This window comes from Acromyrmex echinatior, chromosome 3 (assembly GCF_024713525.1).
Source record: "Acromyrmex echinatior isolate Ae372 chromosome 3, ASM2471352v2, whole genome shotgun sequence".
NCBI lineage: Eukaryota > Metazoa > Arthropoda > Insecta > Hymenoptera > Formicidae > Acromyrmex > Acromyrmex echinatior.
Genome location: NC_141854.1, coordinates 22,389,428 through 22,411,346, shown reverse-complemented (window position 1 = coordinate 22,411,346; position 21,919 = coordinate 22,389,428). Strand labels below are relative to the sequence as shown.

The 21,919-nt window shown below is 34.0% G+C and overlaps 1 protein-coding gene across 2 annotated transcripts in view; it reads left to right on the top strand.

Annotated features, from left to right (window-relative positions):
• Nucleotides 1–20,235, top strand: part of E23 (ABC transporter G family member E23) — a 138,178-nt gene extending 117,943 nt beyond the window's left edge. For both annotated transcript variants that reach the window (XM_087404464.1, XM_011051538.2), the window contains 9 exons: nucleotides 2,833–2,938; nucleotides 5,868–5,968; nucleotides 6,667–6,922; nucleotides 7,517–7,687; nucleotides 8,783–8,904; nucleotides 10,457–10,664; nucleotides 11,653–11,867; nucleotides 13,194–13,402; nucleotides 13,900–20,235. In XM_087404464.1, coding sequence (XP_087260590.1) covers nucleotides 2,833–2,938; nucleotides 5,868–5,968; nucleotides 6,667–6,922; nucleotides 7,517–7,687; nucleotides 8,783–8,904; nucleotides 10,457–10,664; nucleotides 11,653–11,867; nucleotides 13,194–13,402; nucleotides 13,900–14,095 — 1,584 coding nt within the window. In that variant the 3' untranslated portion in view covers nucleotides 14,096–20,235. The remainder of the gene's footprint in view (nucleotides 1–2,832; nucleotides 2,939–5,867; nucleotides 5,969–6,666; nucleotides 6,923–7,516; nucleotides 7,688–8,782; nucleotides 8,905–10,456; nucleotides 10,665–11,652; nucleotides 11,868–13,193; nucleotides 13,403–13,899) is intronic.
• Nucleotides 20,236–21,919: the final 1,684 nt, after the last annotated feature.

The window sequence follows — 21,919 nt, the reverse complement described above, 5'->3', positions numbered from 1 at the left end:
TATCGCTATATTTATTGAGAGAATCTATATTTATTGAGAATAATTTAGTGAGATTCTTCCAAACATTAAAAAATTGCAAAAATTGTAAAATTGTTTACGACATGATTTTATTAGAAACCAAGCAAAAACATGTGATTGAATAATAAAAAAAACAGAGAGAGAGAGAGAGAGAGAGAGAGAGAAAGAGGAAAAGCAAATCGGAATCAGAGTTAAATCTAAATTATATTCCGCTAACAAATTCCTCTTTTTCTCTCTTTCTCTTACCTCCAAAGTATAAATATTGTTATAAAAAATATACAATGCAGTACGAATTAAAAACATAAAATGTAAAAAAAAAACGAAAATGAAATAGAAGTATCACGTGCACGACGCCCACTCGCGCGCGCGTGTCACACGCATAGCGATACAGAACGCTCTCGCAACGAACCGTCGTTCGTCTAGCCGCGACCGTTAGCGTGGAACAGCGGTTCGCGGAGTCGAGGGGGAGGAGGGGAGGTCGTATCTCTCGCGGTGACGTCATAACTCGGTCAGTGAACCGCCGAGAGCTCCGCGGCGCGCGTCTTACGGTTTCGAAAACATTTGGCGCCGCCTCTACACGCGCGCATACCGCGCTGTTTAGAGAGAGGTAAAACCGCAGTGTAGTTCCTTTCAGCGGGATGACACTTTCTCTCTCCTGGAGGCCTCTTCTTCTGCCTTCTTTTCTAGCCGCTTCCTCTCCCTTTCCGATCGCGACGATCTCGCTACTGTTGTCTATCGAACAGTTGTGTTTTACGTCTATCTAACGGCGTCTATCTAACGAACCCAAAGTTTGAGGCTGGTTTCTCTTTGGGGACCATTGTGTGATTTTGCAAGATAATGAGTCTTTTAACGTCTCGCTTATTTATGACCTTTTCTCTCGAGCGAGTTAATTGTTTGATACACATAAATGAAAGCAGTGAAAAATATTGCGCGAAAATCATCGTACTATCAGTATTTGTGTGTAAATGTATTTAGAAGATTTGTGAAGTAATATCATTGTTCATACGTTTTTAATCATGCTTGTAATTAGTATCATAAAATTAATGTTCAGATATATAAAGATGTGTTTCATGGATATTTAGCTTTTTCGTTAACTTTCGAAACTTTTCATTAAGAAACAATTGTTGCTATTGATATGACATAGATTTTTTCTTACGTATCTTATCCGCATATATTTTTTCACAATTCTTGAAATTATGACAAAATTGCAAAATGACTTTATCTTAATCATGTTAACAACACATGATGTAATTTTAATATTAATAAACGAAAAGAAAAGAAAAAAAAAGAAGATTGCCCGAAGTTAAGCGAGAAATGAGAAGATCGCGCTGTTTGTCCGCATTCTTAAAAACTCGGCCTCGTCAAAAGGCCCTTTCGTTTCGAAGACAGGAATGTAAACTGTTGGAGAACAGAAGAAGAGGTTCACTTTTCCGCGGTCCGGTTTCACAGCCGGGTATCGTCGTTATCTTTATTTAGACATAACTGTGTTCCCGGCGAGTACAATATCATCGGCCGCACTTTCTCTCTCCGCATAACGGGCCCCCTCTTGTGTAACGGCACGAGGAGAATGAACGTTGAGAAACGGCACGTCGTCGTCTCGGCCGGTCCGTATATCCGTACGCGTAGCCGCTGTTGATTGTGATATAAAGGGCGATCCATAACATCATCGCACATCAAGCCGTGCGGCGACACATTCTTGGACGCGTACGAAATTGACGTGTTTGCATCGCGGAAAATTCCACCGGACAGCTCTTTACCCCAAATGTTTTAGCATTCCCAAGCAGCTTTAATTATATTCCTACAACTATAACATGTTGATTTAAATCAATATTTTTTTTATATTGAAGGAATATTTTATGAAGGTAAATAAAACATTTTTTATCCGTTTTATTCCGTTGTCAAAATATAATCAGTGGAAATTGTTAGATTTTCGAACATTTATAATAAAAGCAATATACACGGAACATAAATTGAATATATATCTATTTGCGTATATAACGGTATAGTGTAGTCATTGTTTAACCACACATTGTGGATACTAGATTATGCCAATTTTTTCCACCGATGAGGATAAAATATAATTAATCGCCGTAAAAAGACCTGAATCGAATTAACCTAATTTCAAAAAGATAAGATCACTTTGAAGATGAATTATTGATTTATTCCAAGATTTATTGCGAGATTATTATGCCAATTGACGAAAAAAAATTCGAATTTGTCGCAGCAGACGTCATTAATCCTTTTTTGGATTAAATATTTTAAAATCGAATTTAAATTCATTTATGTCTCAATTAAAAAATATGTATATGTTGAATTAGATTGTAAATTAATATTGTTTGTAATGTTTATTTTTTATTTTCGTATGTTTATTCTTTGGCACCTGTCGAACATTTAAAGATGTCAAATAAGACAGCATTTACGAGACGCCCATGCTAATACTCTCGAATTAACTAATTCTCGGACATCCTTTCGAGGTAAAAACAGCCCGTGATTTCGCAATCGACGCGTCATCGTAATTGACTTAACGGCTTATGACGGGCGCGTCCCCGGCACGGCCGCGGCGCGTTAGAACCGACCGGAGTATAATAATAGTACAAAGTGGCCTGGATATATTACGAAACGGAAATGCATCCACCAGCCGCGATGCACTGCCGCTGAGGCGCGGCATGGTTTTGTTTACGTTGCTGTTTTAATGCGCGCGTTTACGCGGCTCGTCAGACGGACGGCGCTAAAACCGATCGCCGCTTACACGCGCTCGCGCGACCACGTCATCAGCACGTTTGTAACAGTTTGTATCGCATCGTAATTTTGCAGTACCAGGCGAGGCTGAGGCTTCCGGACGCACTCTCACACTCCCAGAAGATGCAGTGCGTGGACCACATCATCGAGGTCCTCGACCTCGCGAACTGCCAAGACACCAGTGAGTACGACACGGCGCGCGCCGTGAAACCGTAAAGATCGATGTCAAGCCGCGACGTTTTTAGACTCGCGGAATCACGCGATTTGGAATCACCAGTCGGGGATTCCACTGATATCGTAATTCGCTTGATTTCTCTGAGTCGAAGTCGTAAAGTACGTTTGCGCGTCAACGATTATATACGTCAACGATGTTAACAACGGCGGCTCGAGATTCCTGTGCAGCGTTATAAGAAGCGTTATTACTTTATACGATCTAATAACACGCTCGATCGAGATACATTCGTGTCGTTCTGTGGATAGTGGATACCGTTAAATTTAGTTTAACGCGATTTTTGGGAACTTGCATTTATTAACATTTTAACTGCATGATATACTCATCATATCTGGGTAACGCGCGAATTTCCAAGGTCCCGTTACTCATTTATAGATAACGGTTTCATTTACCCGGTTAGAAATATTAGGTGTTGGAATTAATTCGTAGCGTTTTACAAGTGATGGGAAGTACTTTCATTAATGTATTTTTTAATGCTCATGTGAAATAAATCATGTGAAATAAATAACATTCTTTCATTAAAAAACGCTACGAATTAATTCCAACACCTAATAATTTTATTAAATATTTTAACAATATTTAAAAATATCATAAAATATTATTAAAATGATACACTAGATTCACTAAAAATAGAATTATTTATTTTTACTTTTATATCTATTTATTCAAAATATAAGCAGATTTATTCAAATACATGTTAGTAGTAAAAGAAATATTTTATTTCGATTTGCAACAATTTTATTTGTTCCATCTAAAATTATATTATTAAATATTTATAATAATATATTTTGAAAGACATATATTATTATTGATATATTATAATAATATAATAAATAATATATAGTATATATTTTTTCTAGTTTTTGAATTATATTTTGTATAGTTTTCTAATCTACCTATACACATATTTTATAAATAGTCACTCATTTGGGCTTCTTAGAGCGGATATCGAAATCAACTTGACAAAGTGTTAAAAGAGAACATATATGTATATACATGCGATAAATTACCACTTCGTTGTTTTGTAAGTCAAACGTAAATATTTTAAAGTAATCTAAAATCGAAGATGAAGACTGAATTGTTTAGATCACTTTCGTCGCTTATACGCGCTATAAAATTCGACATATGGTTTTCACATTACAAATATACAATAAATATAATTAACCCCCCGAATTGTCGATGTTTAGCACTGATTATAACGTAAATCGAGGCAGAGGTGAATCGTGTAATTTGCAACCGACTCTTACTGTTATCGTCACCGTGACTATCCGTCTTGGTTTAGCATTTTGATTGACAATTTCCGTGATCACAAATATCGAACCGTCGTCCAAGCGTCAAGCAGCTATGGGCGCGTTATCGAAATATGCATGTAGGAAAAACGAGCCAAGTAATATACAAGCTGACCTACATGCATGTCTCGCGCTTCATGTATGTCGTGAGATTCTCAGAATGACGTAGATCCGTCGTTAACGAGAAAATTGGACGAGACATCATTTCTCAAAATAATATACAACCTTCGTTAACGAGCAAATTGGATTGGACGTCGCTTCTTAATGTTCAGAAGTTAGACAGCTATTGGCAATTGAGCGTTAAATCCGCAAGAAGCAAGAAATCCATTTAATCTTAATCAGATCTCGAAGAATAAGACTTTATCTTATCCGTTGATGACTCCAATTTGTATTTTACAGACATTCTTTTTTATATTCAATTATATTCATTGAGATAACTGCTTTTGTCGAAATAAAGCCTGCCGACTGCAGCTTAATTGATCTTAGAATTTTATTCGAATGAAGTAGACTTTGCGAATTTGCTATCATCCCGCGTCGTCTCACTCATTGTCGGAGCCACGTATAGGAACGTATAGAAACGTCGAATGTAGCGGAAGTGGTGTAGCGCGGTGACATTTTCCGGAATACCAACGAGGGAAAGTACGCGTATCTCTGCTGCAACAGAGCGCCGGGCTCATTGTCGGTTGGTTGATAAACGGTTTCCTCGATCGTTAACCCCCGGGCTTCTCGACCGCCTCGGTCGCGTATGTGACGTAAAATATTATTCCCCGCATACAATTATGCATTCGTTTCTCTTCCTGTGCCCCGAAGGCGTGAGCGACCGATGGCGACGGCGGCGGCGGCGACGGCAACGGCGACGACGACGAAGTTTAATAATTTATCACGCGTCAGAGATCACTCGCCCCGTGTCTCGTTTATAGTTCCAGCTGACGTTAGCAAATCCGAATATTGGCACCGGGAATGTTGGACGCCAACGCCGCCGAGGGAAAGGGAAAGATCCGATGGGAAAACTATTTATCTTTATTGTTCAGCGGTGATTTTTCATCGATATCTGCTCGTAATTCTGTTATTTGCGACCGCGCGGACGTAGGTTATGCTAATAAAACGCCTTTGACGCCTTTATTGTCTCATACGCGTCGTATCTTCTGAACCTTTTTAAATACCCTTTTTTTCCTCCGCCTCGGTAAAATGCGTGACATGGTAATTATGATCGCCTACATTTTCAATATCTTTCGTATGACGGATCTTCGCGTATCTCGTTGCTCAGTCGAGTACTATTTTCGTGTATTATTCACTTAGTTGTTGGTAGCGCAATATCGCGTATAGAAATTAGAAAACAGTGCGCGTTAATTCCACGCGAAAATACTTAACATTCGCAATTATATTACGCTCGCACATTTTAATATATTTTTTTGTAATGAATATCACAATCGTGTGTGTTAAATGATATAAATTAACAATATAAAATGATTCTTTCAACTTCCTAAATGATATTTTCCAAAGATTTCTATATTTACGAAATGATATTTGTAATTTAATATATTAGACATTATTTCTTTAATTTTTAAAATAATATATTTCTTGTGTAGTTATTGGAGATTATTTGAAACGGGGAATTTCCGGTGGTGAAAAGAAGAGAACGAGTATAGCTTGCGAATTACTCACGAATCCATCATTAATGCTACTTGACGTAAGTTTTTCCTACATTTTTTCTTTGTAAGCTACATATATTTAAGTTTTATTATATTTATGCATGATTGATTTAATAATTGTTATATTATATCATAGCTTTTTTTTACGAAACATATATCTACATTCACGGATTCTTTCTGTAATATAATTATTTTTAAATGTTAATCAATTGGAAGAAATTATTGTATAAAGTTGAAATAACTTGGAAACTTATGCAGAAACTTACGAAATTCATCTAACTATAAAACGAATAATGTAGGATTGAAAATTTTTCAGTTCTTTCCTATAAGTTTTTTCCTGCTCGGACGTAGAATTTTACATTAAGGAATTGTAAAAAAGAAAATTCTTCAAATAGAATATATTTGAAATTACGGATCTGTATATTATATACAATTTATAAATTGAAAAATGAATGAATAAGTGATAGAATAAATAATATGATTTAATTTTCTACGTGAATTTTTTGTTTAAAAAAAGTTTTTTGATGTTTATTTCTACCAGTGTAGATTAACTTTAATTTCAGTTTAATTTACTCTTTATTTTTTTCTAATTCTTAAAACTAGAAAAGATAGTTCTAATTCATAGAACTAGAAAAGTAAGTTAAACCAAGATTAAAGTTAATCGACATTGATAGAAACGAACATTGATTTAACATTATAATTGCATCGCTAATTTATAAAATCTTTCATCTTTCAGGAACCCACGAGTGGACTCGACTCACATTCGGCACAAGCATTGATCTCGCGGTTGAAGAAATATGCTGAGCAGGAAGGTAAAAGTATTGTGGTGACGGTACACCAACCTAGTTCCAGGATGTTCCACAGTTTTAGTAAGCTTCTCCTGTTGAGTAACGGTCAGGTGGCGTATTACGGATCGACGACGAATGTCGGTAGATTCTTCTCTACAATAGGACTTACTCTATTGCCACATTACAACCCCGCAGACTTCATTCGTAAGCACACTTTATTATATTAACTAATTAATCTGTGAATAAACTTATATACTTAACAAATATGATCTTTATTTTTCTCTAAACTGTTTCAAATTCATAAAATTTGTGATCTTTGAAAAAAATCAGTTTCTGTTTATAATTTTTTAAATATATTTTTCTAATTTATATTTTACGACATAATCTTTTTTCTTATATAATATAATTATATAGTTCTATGTATACATATATATATGTCATAAAAATATTACTCATTTTGCAAAAAATTAAAAGAAACATCTACAAAAATAAAATTATAATAATACGTACACATTCTATATTTTATATTTAATGTTAATTTCATATAGCACAAATAGTGTCTTTTTAATGCAACAAATATGCATGATATGGAAATAAAAGAATATTTTCCTAAAATATTTGCATTACGAAAACAAATAATTTGTAAATATGAATATATACACCTACTATCACAAATTTGTGTTTTTTTTTTTTTTAAATAACTGCTGGTGAAATGTCGTGGGAAACGGTTGTTCACGTGAATTGGTCAGAGTCGATTGAGAAGAGAGCTCGGTGTTGTATGAAACGCTTCTGTTTCAGTGGAACAAATAAAGGGGCCAGAGGAAGTTCGAGATCGCATCGTTGCCGCAGCGAGAACTGCAAGACAGGGACCTGACTGCCCACCGGAACTTCGCCCGGAGTATAATCCCAGCCAACATCCGCTCTGTGACCATCTCATTCATTATCACGAGCACCACATCAGCCACAACGGTATTATATAGTATGCAGTTCGCCCTGCGATATATGTATTTAAATGTATACACACCTAGACTTTCCCCTGGACCGCAGACAGACCGTTATAGCTCCGATGTGCCCCTTTAAAGCGCACACTTGCTCAAAGATCAAGTATCTTGCGTCCGCCCTACGGCAAACTCTAAAAGGGCCGCTTTATGAACTGTTAAAATAGATAACTTGATTGAATCTATTTACTGAATGTTTAGTCTTTAACTCGTGAAGCGCTCTCTATGACGCGTACTAATCCCCAAGAGTTATTTATCTTTCCGCTTTTGATGGTGTAATTACATATCCATGCAGTGAACAGTATATCCATGGACTGTTCGAAATAAGTAATTCAGAATCATCTCGATTCAATTTTCGATAACAAATAACAAACTGAGTCAAATAAAAAATATTTAAAAATCGCTATTTTTTAAACGAATAATATTAAAAGATTTGATCAATCTAAATCGGAATAAGAGAAACAAAGTATTCTTTTTCTCTACATTTATAATAATATTAAATATTTAAAAAAGTCAAAAATAAATTTGCCAAAAGTAAATGTAATAGCTGCGAAACGCTCTAAAAGACTAAATATATAATTTTTCTATTTCCCATCATAAAACATTTGTAAGTGAGAATCAGTTTTATGCATTCGTGCATTGTATTTATTTAATTATTGTACTTTTCTGTATTTTAAAATTTTTTAAATTTATAAAGTTTTTTAAATATATTCTCAACATTAATATAATTACATTAGAGACTGTTAAACGAAGAATTATTTCTATAAAGAAAAGAAAATTCAATATGATGGAAAAAAATTATAGATAATAAAATATTACGTGAAAATGTAAAAACAATAATTGAATAATATGAATTTGTTACATTAACATTTAATCATGATAAAAGAAACTGTAATGAATTATATATATACACATAGAATAGAGAGAGAGAGAGAGAGAGAGAGAGAGAGAATAAAAAAAACAAAGTCCTTTTTCTTTTAATTGTGTACCTCTGCCTATCTATATTTATCGACGATGCAATTCTCATAAAGCTCCTCTAAACACCCATTTCCCTGATGATTTACAGTGAAGGAAGACGAAGGCCGTACACTATGGTTGGATACACAAAGTCACGCCAGTAGCAGCGCAAGTTCTGCTGATGACGACTATTCCTGGCAATGGCCCACCAGTTTTTGGTCGCAGTTCAAAGTGAGTATGCCCTACGAATGTTTGCAACAATTACCGAATACAATGCCATTTTACTCGCTTAAGCATTCTTTATCTTCGCATTTGACGCACTATTTTGTGTTTGAGAATAAAAGGTGAAAAACAATAAATAAATTACTATTATTTTTAATGTATATTATAAATGTAGGTATATTATTATATATTATAATATCAACATAAATATTAAACAAATATTATACAACAGATATCAATGTAAAAACATAGTAATATAAACAAAGTTAAAAAGCTATCTTTTTCACAGAAAAACAATTTTTTCTTGTCTATTCATATCATATTCTATTCATATTTTGAAACTTGACTCATTGAAATTCTTTCATTTTGAATTATTTATGTAAATCATGAAAATGTGTGTAATTCTTGAAACAGTTTATTTTCATTTTGAATCTTAATATCTGAGAACTGGCATAGTAGGTCTTGGACGACCAACATAATTATTCATAATTTCCAAAGTGTATCCTTCGCGACGGATGAAAGTGTAGCCGCTATAGTCAAATCAATTCTTCGAGTCAGATTACATGACGCATCGCGAAAGAAAAAAGCGAATCGGCATGCTCCGCATTATTCATCGCGATGCCGATTAACGAATGCATCTAGACTAATGTGTACCGGTTTACCTATTCGTGGAGGACGCGTCATCGATCGTGTCGTAGGTGGATCGCGACATCATCGAGAATCTCACATACACAAGAGAGATAGGAAAAGGGGAGCGCGCGTGCATGAATGTTGCTGAGAAAGAAAAAGACCGATCGAGCATAAAGAGAAGAACTAGGACGCGTTTACACGATTCGCCATATCCGGATAATTACCACGCGACCGGTATGTCCGTTCGCAACCGCGCTTTACGTACGAATACGAACGCGTCACTTGCATCACTTTTACTTGGCAGAACCACGCGTTCTTCGCGGCCTACCAGTAGCTCTCCATCACCTCTTGTTATCGTGAGAAAGAAAAAGTCAAAGCGTTCAAGGTCCTTCAATATTCTATAAGCAATATTTATTAAACTGAGGAGACATGGAACATAAATTTTCGTTCTCTTTGTTCGTTTCGTTGACCTGGCAGACATCATAAAACAATAAGTATAATGCCGACCCGAAAATCAGCCTTTCATGCGATGTCCGAGACACTCTGTATGTATCACAGTTATTGTTTAAAAAGACCTTCGAAATCATTGTGAAACTTTGCGTTCTATTTTCTCACGGACGCTGGTATAATCGAGTCATTCTGGAGATATTAATCTCTGTGTGTGTGCGTGTGTAACATGTATTATTATAAAATTGATGTATCGTGAAATAATCCATATATTTTAATTTTATATATTACAATTTTATACGTTACGTAGACCAATACATAAACATTGTCCTGAGTTTTTACGAAAAACTTTTATGCACATAATCAGAATTACACAAATGAACTCTTTAATTCGTTATGTTAACAACTTGGTGCAAATTTACGACGAGATTCTACAAAACTCTGCGTTCATTTGTACAAACAGAACGTTCCCCTTTGATTTCAGGTATTATCGGAAAGAAATTTTCAAGAGGCACGACCACGAATGTTGTCGCGTCTTCACTGGCTGCAAACGGTAGCTCTCGGGCTTCTAACTGGACTTTTATGGCTGGGTCTTCCCAGAACTGAAGCAGCCATTCACGATATTCAGGGGTGGATGTTCTTCAGCAACACATACTGGATGCTTTTTGCACATTTTGGAGCGCTCACAAGCTGTGAGTTAAATCTCATTTACGCTTTTGTAACTGAAATTCCATCACAAAGAGGAAATATCTATTGTCGAGGCTAGATTGATTATCTTGACAATACCTGCATTAATTAGACATTTGGATAAAACAAAGTTATAAAATATCAAATTTGTGGCGAGCCAACAAAATAGTACACGGAAATGTAATTGTCTAAATTAATAATTAAAAATATTTATTTGCGAATTCAAAACTTGAAGCATTCGATCATAAAAGTTTTTTTTTCAGTTAATGAAATTTATTCCCTCAGAACTTTTTCATTAATTTCAACTTTATTTTAAAATACCAGGTGGAATTGATTGAATAATTGGGCTTTATCATATTTGATCAGCCGTTCAGTAAGGCTCACTTTTATTATCAAAGGATCGGAGAATGTTCGATCAAGAATTAGCACGTGTGGAATGCCATGACCTAATATGTGTTCAGTAAAGGAGGTCTTTAAATTCATGTTTCTCCGATAATTAGCGCGCAGACACAAATATATGCTTGTAAAATAATAAATATATAAAAATAATAATATATATCCTTTTCACAAAATAACATGAAACGGAAAAAAATGCTCGGAAATAATGAATTAAGACATTAGATTGAAACGTGCCTTTTGTAATTTGTATCAAGTTTAATCAAATTTTAAACAAATCATGGTGCTGCTATCCGAGATTTGAAAATCCAAAGTTGAGAAGAAAAAAGAAAAAAATAGAACATGGACGCACGTCGATTATCGACGAAAAATTCTTACTAAAAGATTGAGATTCTGTCATTTTATAATCTCTTATCCCGCAGGAAGCGGAAACAGTCCGAAATAAAGCGTTAAACGCATCGCTCTTAATGGATTGATCGTAAAACCGATTTTAGCATTATCCCCAACTTGTTATAACTTATAAGCGACGCGCGACGTACCCTGCATAAATCCTACGTGGGGATGATTCTGAAAATAATGATGACAATATTTTTCCAGTTCCCCCGGAGCGTGAAGTGATCAACAAGGAACGCCTGTCAGGATCCTATCGGCTCTCGGCCTACTACCTGGCGAAGATGGTGGGCGAGCTGCCGCTGACGATAACGCTGCCCGCAGTCTACCATATAATTAGTTACCCGATGTTGGGCTTCCATAATATAGCAGTCTTCATCACGCTGCTCGCGTTCTTGCTACTCAACACTGTAGTCGCACAGGTATATCAATTTCCTGTTCGATCGTATCTAATATTAGATAAATATCGGATAAATGATTCTTTTATGTCATTTAGAAACAAAAATTTCGATTCAGAATGGAATTTAATAGAATTTGGATTGATTTATGCATCTAAATATTCCATTCAGTTACATTGAAACGTTGAACTGGATCGAAATTTGTGAATAAACAATAACTTGTATATATCAAAGCGTAATGGGAAATTTGATAATTATCTATATGCAAGATAATTATATACACAAGGATTGATAAGTATCGGAATGTTTACTTTTGTATACACGTATTAACAGAGATAGAAAGAATATTGATATCGATTTGGACAATGTTCAGATATTGGATTGAAATTCGCAAAAGCATATCGACCACTTCTCTAATAATTGTGTAATTAACCTTCAAGATGTAATCTAATTTTTATCATAACATTGATCTATCAGATAATTCTTTCAATTATCGCTCATAGAAAAGCAATAAAAAATTTGATTTTAGCCCTTAATTTTCTGATAATGTAATGTGATAATATTTGTTAAAGTGAGGGAAAAAAATTCTGAATATCAAATCAGTACATTAAGTACATAATTATAGTCAATAAAAATCAAGATTTTAATCAAAAACTTTAAATCAAAATTTTCGCACATATTTATTTTAAAATAATGTAAAATAATGTAAAATAATGTAAAATAGTCTAACATGAGCATTTTATTGAAATATATGATACTTGTTTTAAAACACGTTATATCAGAGAGAAGAAGGAAAGTAATGATAATAGTTCTATCTTATTGCTACTTTTACGAAAAAAAAGATATAAAACTGTGTACAAATTGAATAAAAAAATGTAGCCATTTGTTGCTCTCAAAAAGTTATTGTAGTAATTAGAAACCAAAAGAAAAGAAAGAAATCAAAAGAAACTACTTATCACATTTATACTCAACACATTTAATACAGCACCTAAATATCAAAACTTACATAAGAAGAAGGATTCTGATTTGAAAGCGTGATATTTATTCCTCACACAATATAAATTTCCAATAGTCGTTTATATTGAAAGTAATATACGTAATCGATAATCGCAGCTGTGTTTTATTACTATTTTTACATTATTGGAAAGTGCTAAATATATATAGGCGCTTTCAAGCGCTTTCGGCTTATCTCGAGCCGAGATTGGGAATTTGCACCAAAATACACGAGAGTATATAACACGCCATTCTTGAAAGGTATCGACCAGGTGGAGAGTGATGGCCGGTTATTCAATCGTTCGACATAAGTCGGTTTTATTGCGTCCAGCTCCTCAATTTTATGATGCTTTGCAGAGTGTCGGATTTTTTGTGGGCGCTTGCTGCGAAGATCTGCAAGTGGGCATCACCGTGTCTGCGCTCTACACACTCTCAACGCAGCTTTTAGGCGGTTATTTGGCGACGTCGGTCCCACCATGGCTAGCGTGGGCTAGGTACATCAGTATGATGCATTATGCCTATCAAAATATGCAGATTCTGGAATTCGGTGTCGGCGAACCGATAGCGTAAGATTATATTTTTTATTTATATATTGTTACATCTTTATCTGTCTTTTCATGTTGTGATTGCAATAAAAATTTTATTTCATGGAAATGAATAATAGTTACTAAAAAATTGATAATATATTTTTTTTTTAACAAAAGATCAGAATAGAAATAGATCAGACGTAAATGACTGTAAAATTTAGTGAATTTCGAAAATGATAATTGGATTTTACGGTGATATGTAGAATTTGCAAGAAAAAATTATTGTTTTTTTTTTTCAAAGAAAAAGTAATTCAAGTAAAGGAAATATTCTTTTAAATATAATTCACGAAAAATAAATATGTAGATATGTGAAACAAAGTACGCAAAATTATACGTACGCAATTAAAGTTATATTCTTTGATTGCTTGATTAATGACAAATTATGAATTATTGAATTCTAATGGCGTAAAACATACGATGAAAAATCATCTCTTAAACAATGTTATACTGACAAGCGAATAATCTCTTCTCAACAGATGCTCGCAGCCGAGTAAATTCGCCGAGTGCAGAAACGGTACGACGATACCCGTTTCCGCGATTTTGGAAAGTCAAGGCGGGGTCAAGGGTTCTGGTCTACCATTGTGGGCAAACACGGCAGTACTATTGGCGTTCCTAATTGTTTTCCGGACCCTGGGTTACCTTGTCCTGCGTTATTACCGTGTACCAAAATGAGCGTGTTGGGAGACACGCAAGTAGCACACAAATTCTCGACACTCGCGGATTCTTCAGTTTTGTTACTACATAGAGTATTATAGCAACCGCCGTCGCTGTCGTTGCTGTCGTGTGTCTCGCCTCTTGTTAGGAAATAAAAAACGGTCGCACGCTTCGATGTCATCCCCCGGGAGAATTTTCTCCCGTCGTGAGCTGTCGAACGTCTGTAAAGTTTTTCTATCTAGCTTGAAAACACGAGGGAGCGACGCGAATGGTTATCACGCGAGTGCGAGCGTTTTCACTTTTCCCGACGTATCGAGCAATGCGACATGAAACACGAGACTGCAACAGACTTGGCGAGAACTCTATATATACATGTGTATATATATATGTGTATATATATATATATATATATATATATATATATATATAGATAATAACATCTAGTAAATGTTGAGAAACTTTACACACATAATAAGAAGCGCGTGTGTATTCCGAAAGAGAGATGTGCCAGCGCGTGTTCATAAACGTCGATAGCGTGAACGAACACGGGACATCGTTGTTTTCTCGTTGTTTGCGGCAAGAAGGGTATAATAGTAGAAAAATTTGACGCGGTGTCGCCGAAACAGACTGAAAATTTGTACGATGGCGATGAACCTTTATACATACATAGAGAGATATATACATATATATTAACATACATATGCGCATACATGCGGACGATAGGTTTAGATCCTTAAACATACTTTATAAAGTAAGCGATCCATCACGTTTTATCTCTTTTTTTTACTTTTATTACCGCCACAATTGCTACGTTAATGTTGTTGATATCGGTAGGAGTATTGCTACTGTTTCTATCATTACTTATTACCTTTTTACTATCGAGACGCTGTAATTAAGAGATAGATGAAAGATTATGCTGCTAATTCTAAAGTTGACAGGGAGGAAATAAATATATTTATCGTGTTATCGGTGGAACAATATATATATCGATATATATCGATATATTGTTCCACCGATGAGATACTATTAAACATTGATTTTGAGTAAATTTTCGTGACTGTCAATAGAGATCACGATTGCCACCTTTTCGATTTTCGGCTGGAGATTCCAGCTTTTTAGGCAAATCTCTGGTTCTTTAACAAATGAAAAAAATCTCTGACTGATGTATTTTGACCTTCTTTGATGACCTTTTTTTTTATAAAGATATAGTGCAGAAATGATGATAAGTGGGTCTTATAATATACACAAATGGGAGAATGGAAATCAATTGGATTTTCCTTCAATTTTAAAATCTAGTAATAATTGAAGGTATATAATATCTAGGTATAATTTTGATGATCTTTTTTTTTTTTAAAGAAAGCAATATTATATCCAATATTTCCACTAAGTCTCCTTTTTCTTTTTAAAAATCAATTTCCGATCGTGATAGAGATCCGAATCCGGAAGTGATAAAATAATTTCGACACTATAAATTGTATCGATATAAATTTTTTGATTATCAATCGTCGATTTAAATATTTGAACAATTAGCTTATAATACAGTATTAAATTTGTAATTTATTATTATACAGATGTTTCATAAATAATTCCTATCTGCGACGCAGTAACATTAAATACGTAGCCGAGAAATTGCAATTTTTTTCATAATTGTCACTTGTATCATATGTATGAGTGGTAATAATGGAAATAATAAATAATAGATAGTAAATTCAATTTTAAATAAAAATTGAATATTGAGTCGTAGATGTATATATACACATTTTTATGTGAAACGTCAAGATAATAATAATATGTAAAAATTAATAATGCATTATAAATTAATCTAAATTTTGACAATTTTGCTAATTTTCAAAAGATTGTTTTTAATCCTTTCGACATGAAGGATAACTGTAGTTACCCGCTGTGAAACACTTACTGGACTAAGTCGAAGAATACGTAAAATCATTCTTATATTCTTAAAAATATATGATTCTTCGAAATTCTTGAAATTCTTCGGCATATATTTAATAGCTATGTGCTATTAAATCCTTTATTACGCTCGACTAGTGAGAATTATTTTCGACTGAATTCTACTATACTGAAAGGATTGATAGTATCTTGTTCGTAATGATACGCGATGAATACACAATGTGATTCGTATGATGCAACAAAAGGCTTGCACGCCACGATTTAAGACGAACGTGGCAGTGATGAAGTACTTTTTATGTCGATTGTAGAATTTGTTGGTTTCTCCGATATATCTCCATGATATTACTCGTTATGAGAATGGGGATCCAAAATTAATGAGCGGTGTAATATTTCATTGTTTACTCTTTTGTACATAGAGAATGTATGTATGTGTGCAGTATTGCGTGTGTTGTATAATATGTGAGAGAGAGGAAGCGAGAGAGATACTGCTAATGTATATATGGATGAAATACTTCATTCTTATATATATAAATATTCGTAGGCACGCTTATATATGCGTATACATAATGATAATGGTAGTAATAATAACGACGCTAAGTATTATTATTCCAATTATTATTACTATTATTATCACATAATGATTACTCTAATTATTTTAATTTTTATTATTGCTCTTATTATATTATTATTATTATTATTATTATTATTATTTCCGCATGTACATTTTTAACGGACTGAATGAGACGCGTTGTATTTTTTGTACATGCACGCGAAAAGGATATATTACGCTCGCATTAAGATTATATAATTCGCGTGAATCCATTTCGTTAACACTGATATTGTAGTGTGTTGTTATACTCCTTTCCTCTCCCGAGTTACACAGTCACGGAAAGCCAGTGTTTGTTATAAATAAGATACATTAGATTAATAGATTATTGCAGTTATATACATGCGAAGGACATGTATCCATCTGCGATTGTAACGCATGTCAGCCAATCAGCGAGTAATAATATTGTAAGGATAGTGAACTGGACGACTCCCAGTGACCAAGTAGGATCGCCGCACGTATGGTGAATCTCTAATTTTAAAGAAGTTAAAGAGACGAATATGATCGATGCATATCTCCACGCACGTATAAACGCGCGTTGTCTACAATCTCATTGCTGTTACGATCGATATCTTGCTTTCGCTTTTATTAGCCGGTATCGCCGATCTCTTTACGATAACGATAAATTAAAGTTAATCAGGAATGAACGTTTGGAATTCGCCGCATTCGCCAAAGGACCTCAATTCCGCGAGTCGCGATCACGGAGTATCGTCCAGTACACCAATAAACGCAATATCCACCAAGTGTTCATTGAGTTTGTTAAACGAGGCGAGAAGAAGGCAGAGCGGGAAGAGAGGATTCGTATAGGATGAGGATCATTGCTTCCTAATTATGTGAGGCTGCAAGAGGAATGCAAGAAACTAAGAAGAAAAAGAAAAAAACCGCAAGCGCACCGTCACCATGTGAAATGAACCGAGCTAGTTTAAGACATCGTCGGATTTTATGTAAAGCATGATTCAGAGCAGCTGTATATATTAGATGTATGCATTAGAAAATTGGCCGTAAATTTAAAAAATTATGAGGAAAATATAAATGACTCAATAGAAAATGTTTTTCATTGATCTATAGATCAAATTTTTTTCTTTAATTAGTTTTTGCGATCAAAGATAATTTTGCGATTCAAGATAATTCAATCGCTTGGATCCGAAGATCAGGCGGGACTAATTGCAGCGATCACGATAATCTTAAACTGGCTCTGGCAACCATGTCACGTATCCGAGAGGAACAGCATGATGAAGCGAATGTATAAACAAAGATTTGGCTGTGTCAATGTAATAACGTCTGTTGATTTCTCTGTCGTTTCTTTTTTTATATTTTTAACGTCCGAATCGAAACCTCTCGATGAAAATAAGGAAAGTGAAAGGAAGAGTGAGAGTAAAATCCATGATAGAGTGAGATGTGCCGCGAATGAATTAAGAAAGAAAAATAAAGTGCGAAAGAGATAAAATAAAAGAGCGAAAGAGTATGCGGAAAAACGCTCATATGTTTATCGCACATTTAACGTTGAATGATGACTAAATCTCTAAGGATTAAGATAACAAGCTCGTTCTATATAAATAAAAATGTAACCGCATTTCACGTTAAATTTGTGATGAGATGAGTTTATTGAAAAAAAAAGGCTGTTTCGGAGCCGTACGTCGTTCACTGATCGAGCGAAGGGTAGATGACACGCCTACAGCTCTACACATTTTCTATTATCACGAATCAAGGTAACTTATTTTCTTTTTATTCTCGAATATAAAAACTGTGAACAAATGCGAACAAAATCGAGCGAACGCAATATAACGAATATAACTGCTTTTTTAGATGGTTGTAACCATCTCAAATATTTCCCATAAGGATGCAGATGTGTATCGAAGATGCAAAAAAGTCTCTTTCCTTTACCACCTTCGACGCTATTCTACCATATGCAGAAAACGCACTTTTTGATCATGTAGACGTCTTTTCAAAATTTTGATATCCATATATATACAATTACTATACAATGTACACCACTGACTGTTAATAACCCGTACGACTGGATATTTGTATGCGTTTACAACTTTAGCAGCGAGCTCGGACAGTGTGATCAATTACTCACACTCGGAATCGTAAATTGCACAACTCATATTTTCTGCTGGATATCGCAGTTGAACGAAACGCTTGGTCCCGTTAATACTACGACTACGATCGGGACGACCGTATTTAAACCGACAGAAATTAACATACGCACATTGGTGCACCATCATTTTTTCATGCGGACCAGAATAGATAATTGCAAGACAACCTAATGGTCAACTTCGATAATATAGCTGTTCAGAAAAGTGTACACCAATAGCGACAATTAGATTAGGAAGTAAAACTGTTCTTGCATAATGAAAATTTGATTGGTATAAGTTGACGTATATAATTATTATTATTAATTAGAGTTTGACATAGAATTAAGACATTTTATTGAAATTGATTTGCAAATCATTCAAATATTTATTATATTCAAATATTTGAATTTTATAAACTAAACTTATTCAATAAAGGTGACATTTAAAAAAAATTTAGTTAAGCTGAAATGCGTTTTAGATTATTTAAGAATAAAATGAAAATTCAATATAAATTATATGAAGAAGTTGCTACTGTTATACATTCTTTTAGAACATCTGTATACTCGTTTAGATAATGAAATATTATGAGAGTAAAAAGCACGAAAAGCACTTTCGATTATTCGCCAGATTGGTGAATTTGAATATTACGATAGTTATATAATGTGTATGAAACTGATCGTGATTTATAGTAAAACAACTATTTTTTTCCGCGAAACTTTCTCATTTTATAATCATGCGATCGTTCTCACCTTAACATGACATCCACGCATATTTCATCTTCCTCCCTCGTCGCGAGTATATTCGCACAATTCAGACTTTGAAATATGCAAAAAAATGTATATGCTTTTGCACTAAAACTTTATAAGACTGACGACTGTTTTTATATGAATATAATAAATAGCAGGATATAAAAATTCCCAAATTAAATTGCGTTTACATGTTTGTACGTGTAAGATCGTGTGATGAAACTGTAGATTTCGACGATAATTATTTCCTCCCCGAGAGAAAGAAATTCAAATTCGACATATTCACACAGCTAAACCTTTTTAAACAAAGGCACAATACAGTTTCGGCTTCGAATGGTACATATATCATTTGTTGAATTTCGACAGATAGATCAAAATCATTCTATGAATAAATGAAAACCGATGGTCACGCGCCGAACTTATATTCTCATCAATATTTTCCACCCGATAGAGATCTGTGTGTTTCGCGGAAAATAAAATTAGGATGTCTCGAGCAAGACTATTTCGCTTTACAAAAATAGTGCCTTTTTTACAAAAACTCTGTTGTTTGTGCCAAGTCAAATCCAAAGGATCTGTAAGAAACACTGCCAGTGTACAGACTGGGAACAGAGAGAAAAGGGTAAAAGCAGGGTTGGTAAAAATTGTTTTAAACATGTTTTGAACTATTTAAAACATGCTTAAAAGATGTTTTTAACATGTTTTTTTATAATACTGTTTAAAGCATGCATGGAGTATTAAAAACATGTTTAAAAAACACAGTGTTTTGTTCTTAAAAAAAAAAACATCTTTTACCAACCCTAAAAGGTAGGAAAAGAGAAAGATGGAGAAATGTAGACTAGAGTGCGAGCAAGTGTGTGCTGCGAAGTTGTTAAACGGAAGATTGAGTCACACGCGGAACGGACTTAACTTTTGTTAGAAAGGATCGTCGCGATATAGACAAAACTTTGGCGGAACACGAAGACGAGCAAGGACTTTTCTTACGAGCGCGAATTGACATAAGCCGAGACATTTCCGTGCGCACACACGTACATACAATATGAGTGCGCACGCAACGCACGTACAAACGCACGCCCATACAATTTGTCGAGGAATGTCCTCATTTTACAAAACTTACGAGAAATACCGGGACTAAAAAGAAATGCCAAAAGTGTTCGATTAATTCAATGCCGCCGTGGATCCCCGATTAGTATCTTATTATATAGAACGACGGAAACAAGTAAATGTAAATGTATTAAAGAGGTTTAATATATAATTTTAATCACGGTTGTACACATATATAAATATATATATGAAAAAAATATATATATGTGAACAGACAAAAAGCACCGTTCTTTTTGGTGCTCGTTAATAAACGTATTAACATCCAACACGACATTGCACACTGAGTATACATTTGCACACACAATTATATACTTCATATTATTTACCTTCACGATGCAAATCAGATGTATAACTCTATCCTCTTGTACATATATATACATACACGCAAATATATATGTATAATGTAACGTTAAATACACTAACAGAAGAATCTTATTATTTTCTTTTTATAGAAATTACGTTAATTAACTAATAGTATTATTCCTGTTGCCCGAATAGTAGACGTACGGTTCGCATTATTACCTAGAAGATAGCTCGTTATCTAGTTATTTTTATTTTATCAAGAAACGTTAATGTCGCTATCATTATTATAGTAATAATAAGAATTATTATTACTAATACTATTGCTACTTTATTATTACTACTACTATTATTAAAAATAATTTTTTATTATGACAATTATTATTCTCATATCGTCGTAATTATTATTGCGGTTATTGCTCCAACTATTACTCTAACTATTGCTATTAATTATTATTCTAATTAATAATCATTATCTATTAATTATTATTGTCCTTATCAGCAACGTTTCCACTATCATCATACGTCGTTGTCATCGATATCACCATTGATACTCTATATAGTACTTGGATAATATATGAAACTACTTTGAAACAAGTGCATGCTATTAACTTGTCATGTTTGACATAACTTGGAAAAATTAGCTCTTTATTTGGTATCAATTTTAAGCCATTTCTAAAAAAGATTTTATTCGGTGTGCCTATACGTTTCTTTAATTTTATTGTGCTTTATTCATTGATTGCGATTTTCTATTTTCGTCCTATTTAAAGAAATTTACACTGTAATGATAAATGATAAACATAAGACATATATCAAAATTTCTATTTTCTTTTGCATCTTTAAGATCAAATATTAGAAAACAAATTGTAATATTCAAGAAATATTTTATTTACGGGATACTTTCGGTAATATTACTTATTAAATTTTGCCGATGCATTAACGCGGCATAAGAAATTATATGTAAAGAAGTACAATTTACATAAAAAATTTCTTCACAGCTTTTTTATGAACCATGAGATATAACCGCGACAAAGTCATTGTACATATAGCAACGCGATAGCTGGTACATGTGTTTTAAACGATGAAGAGGATATTTAAAATA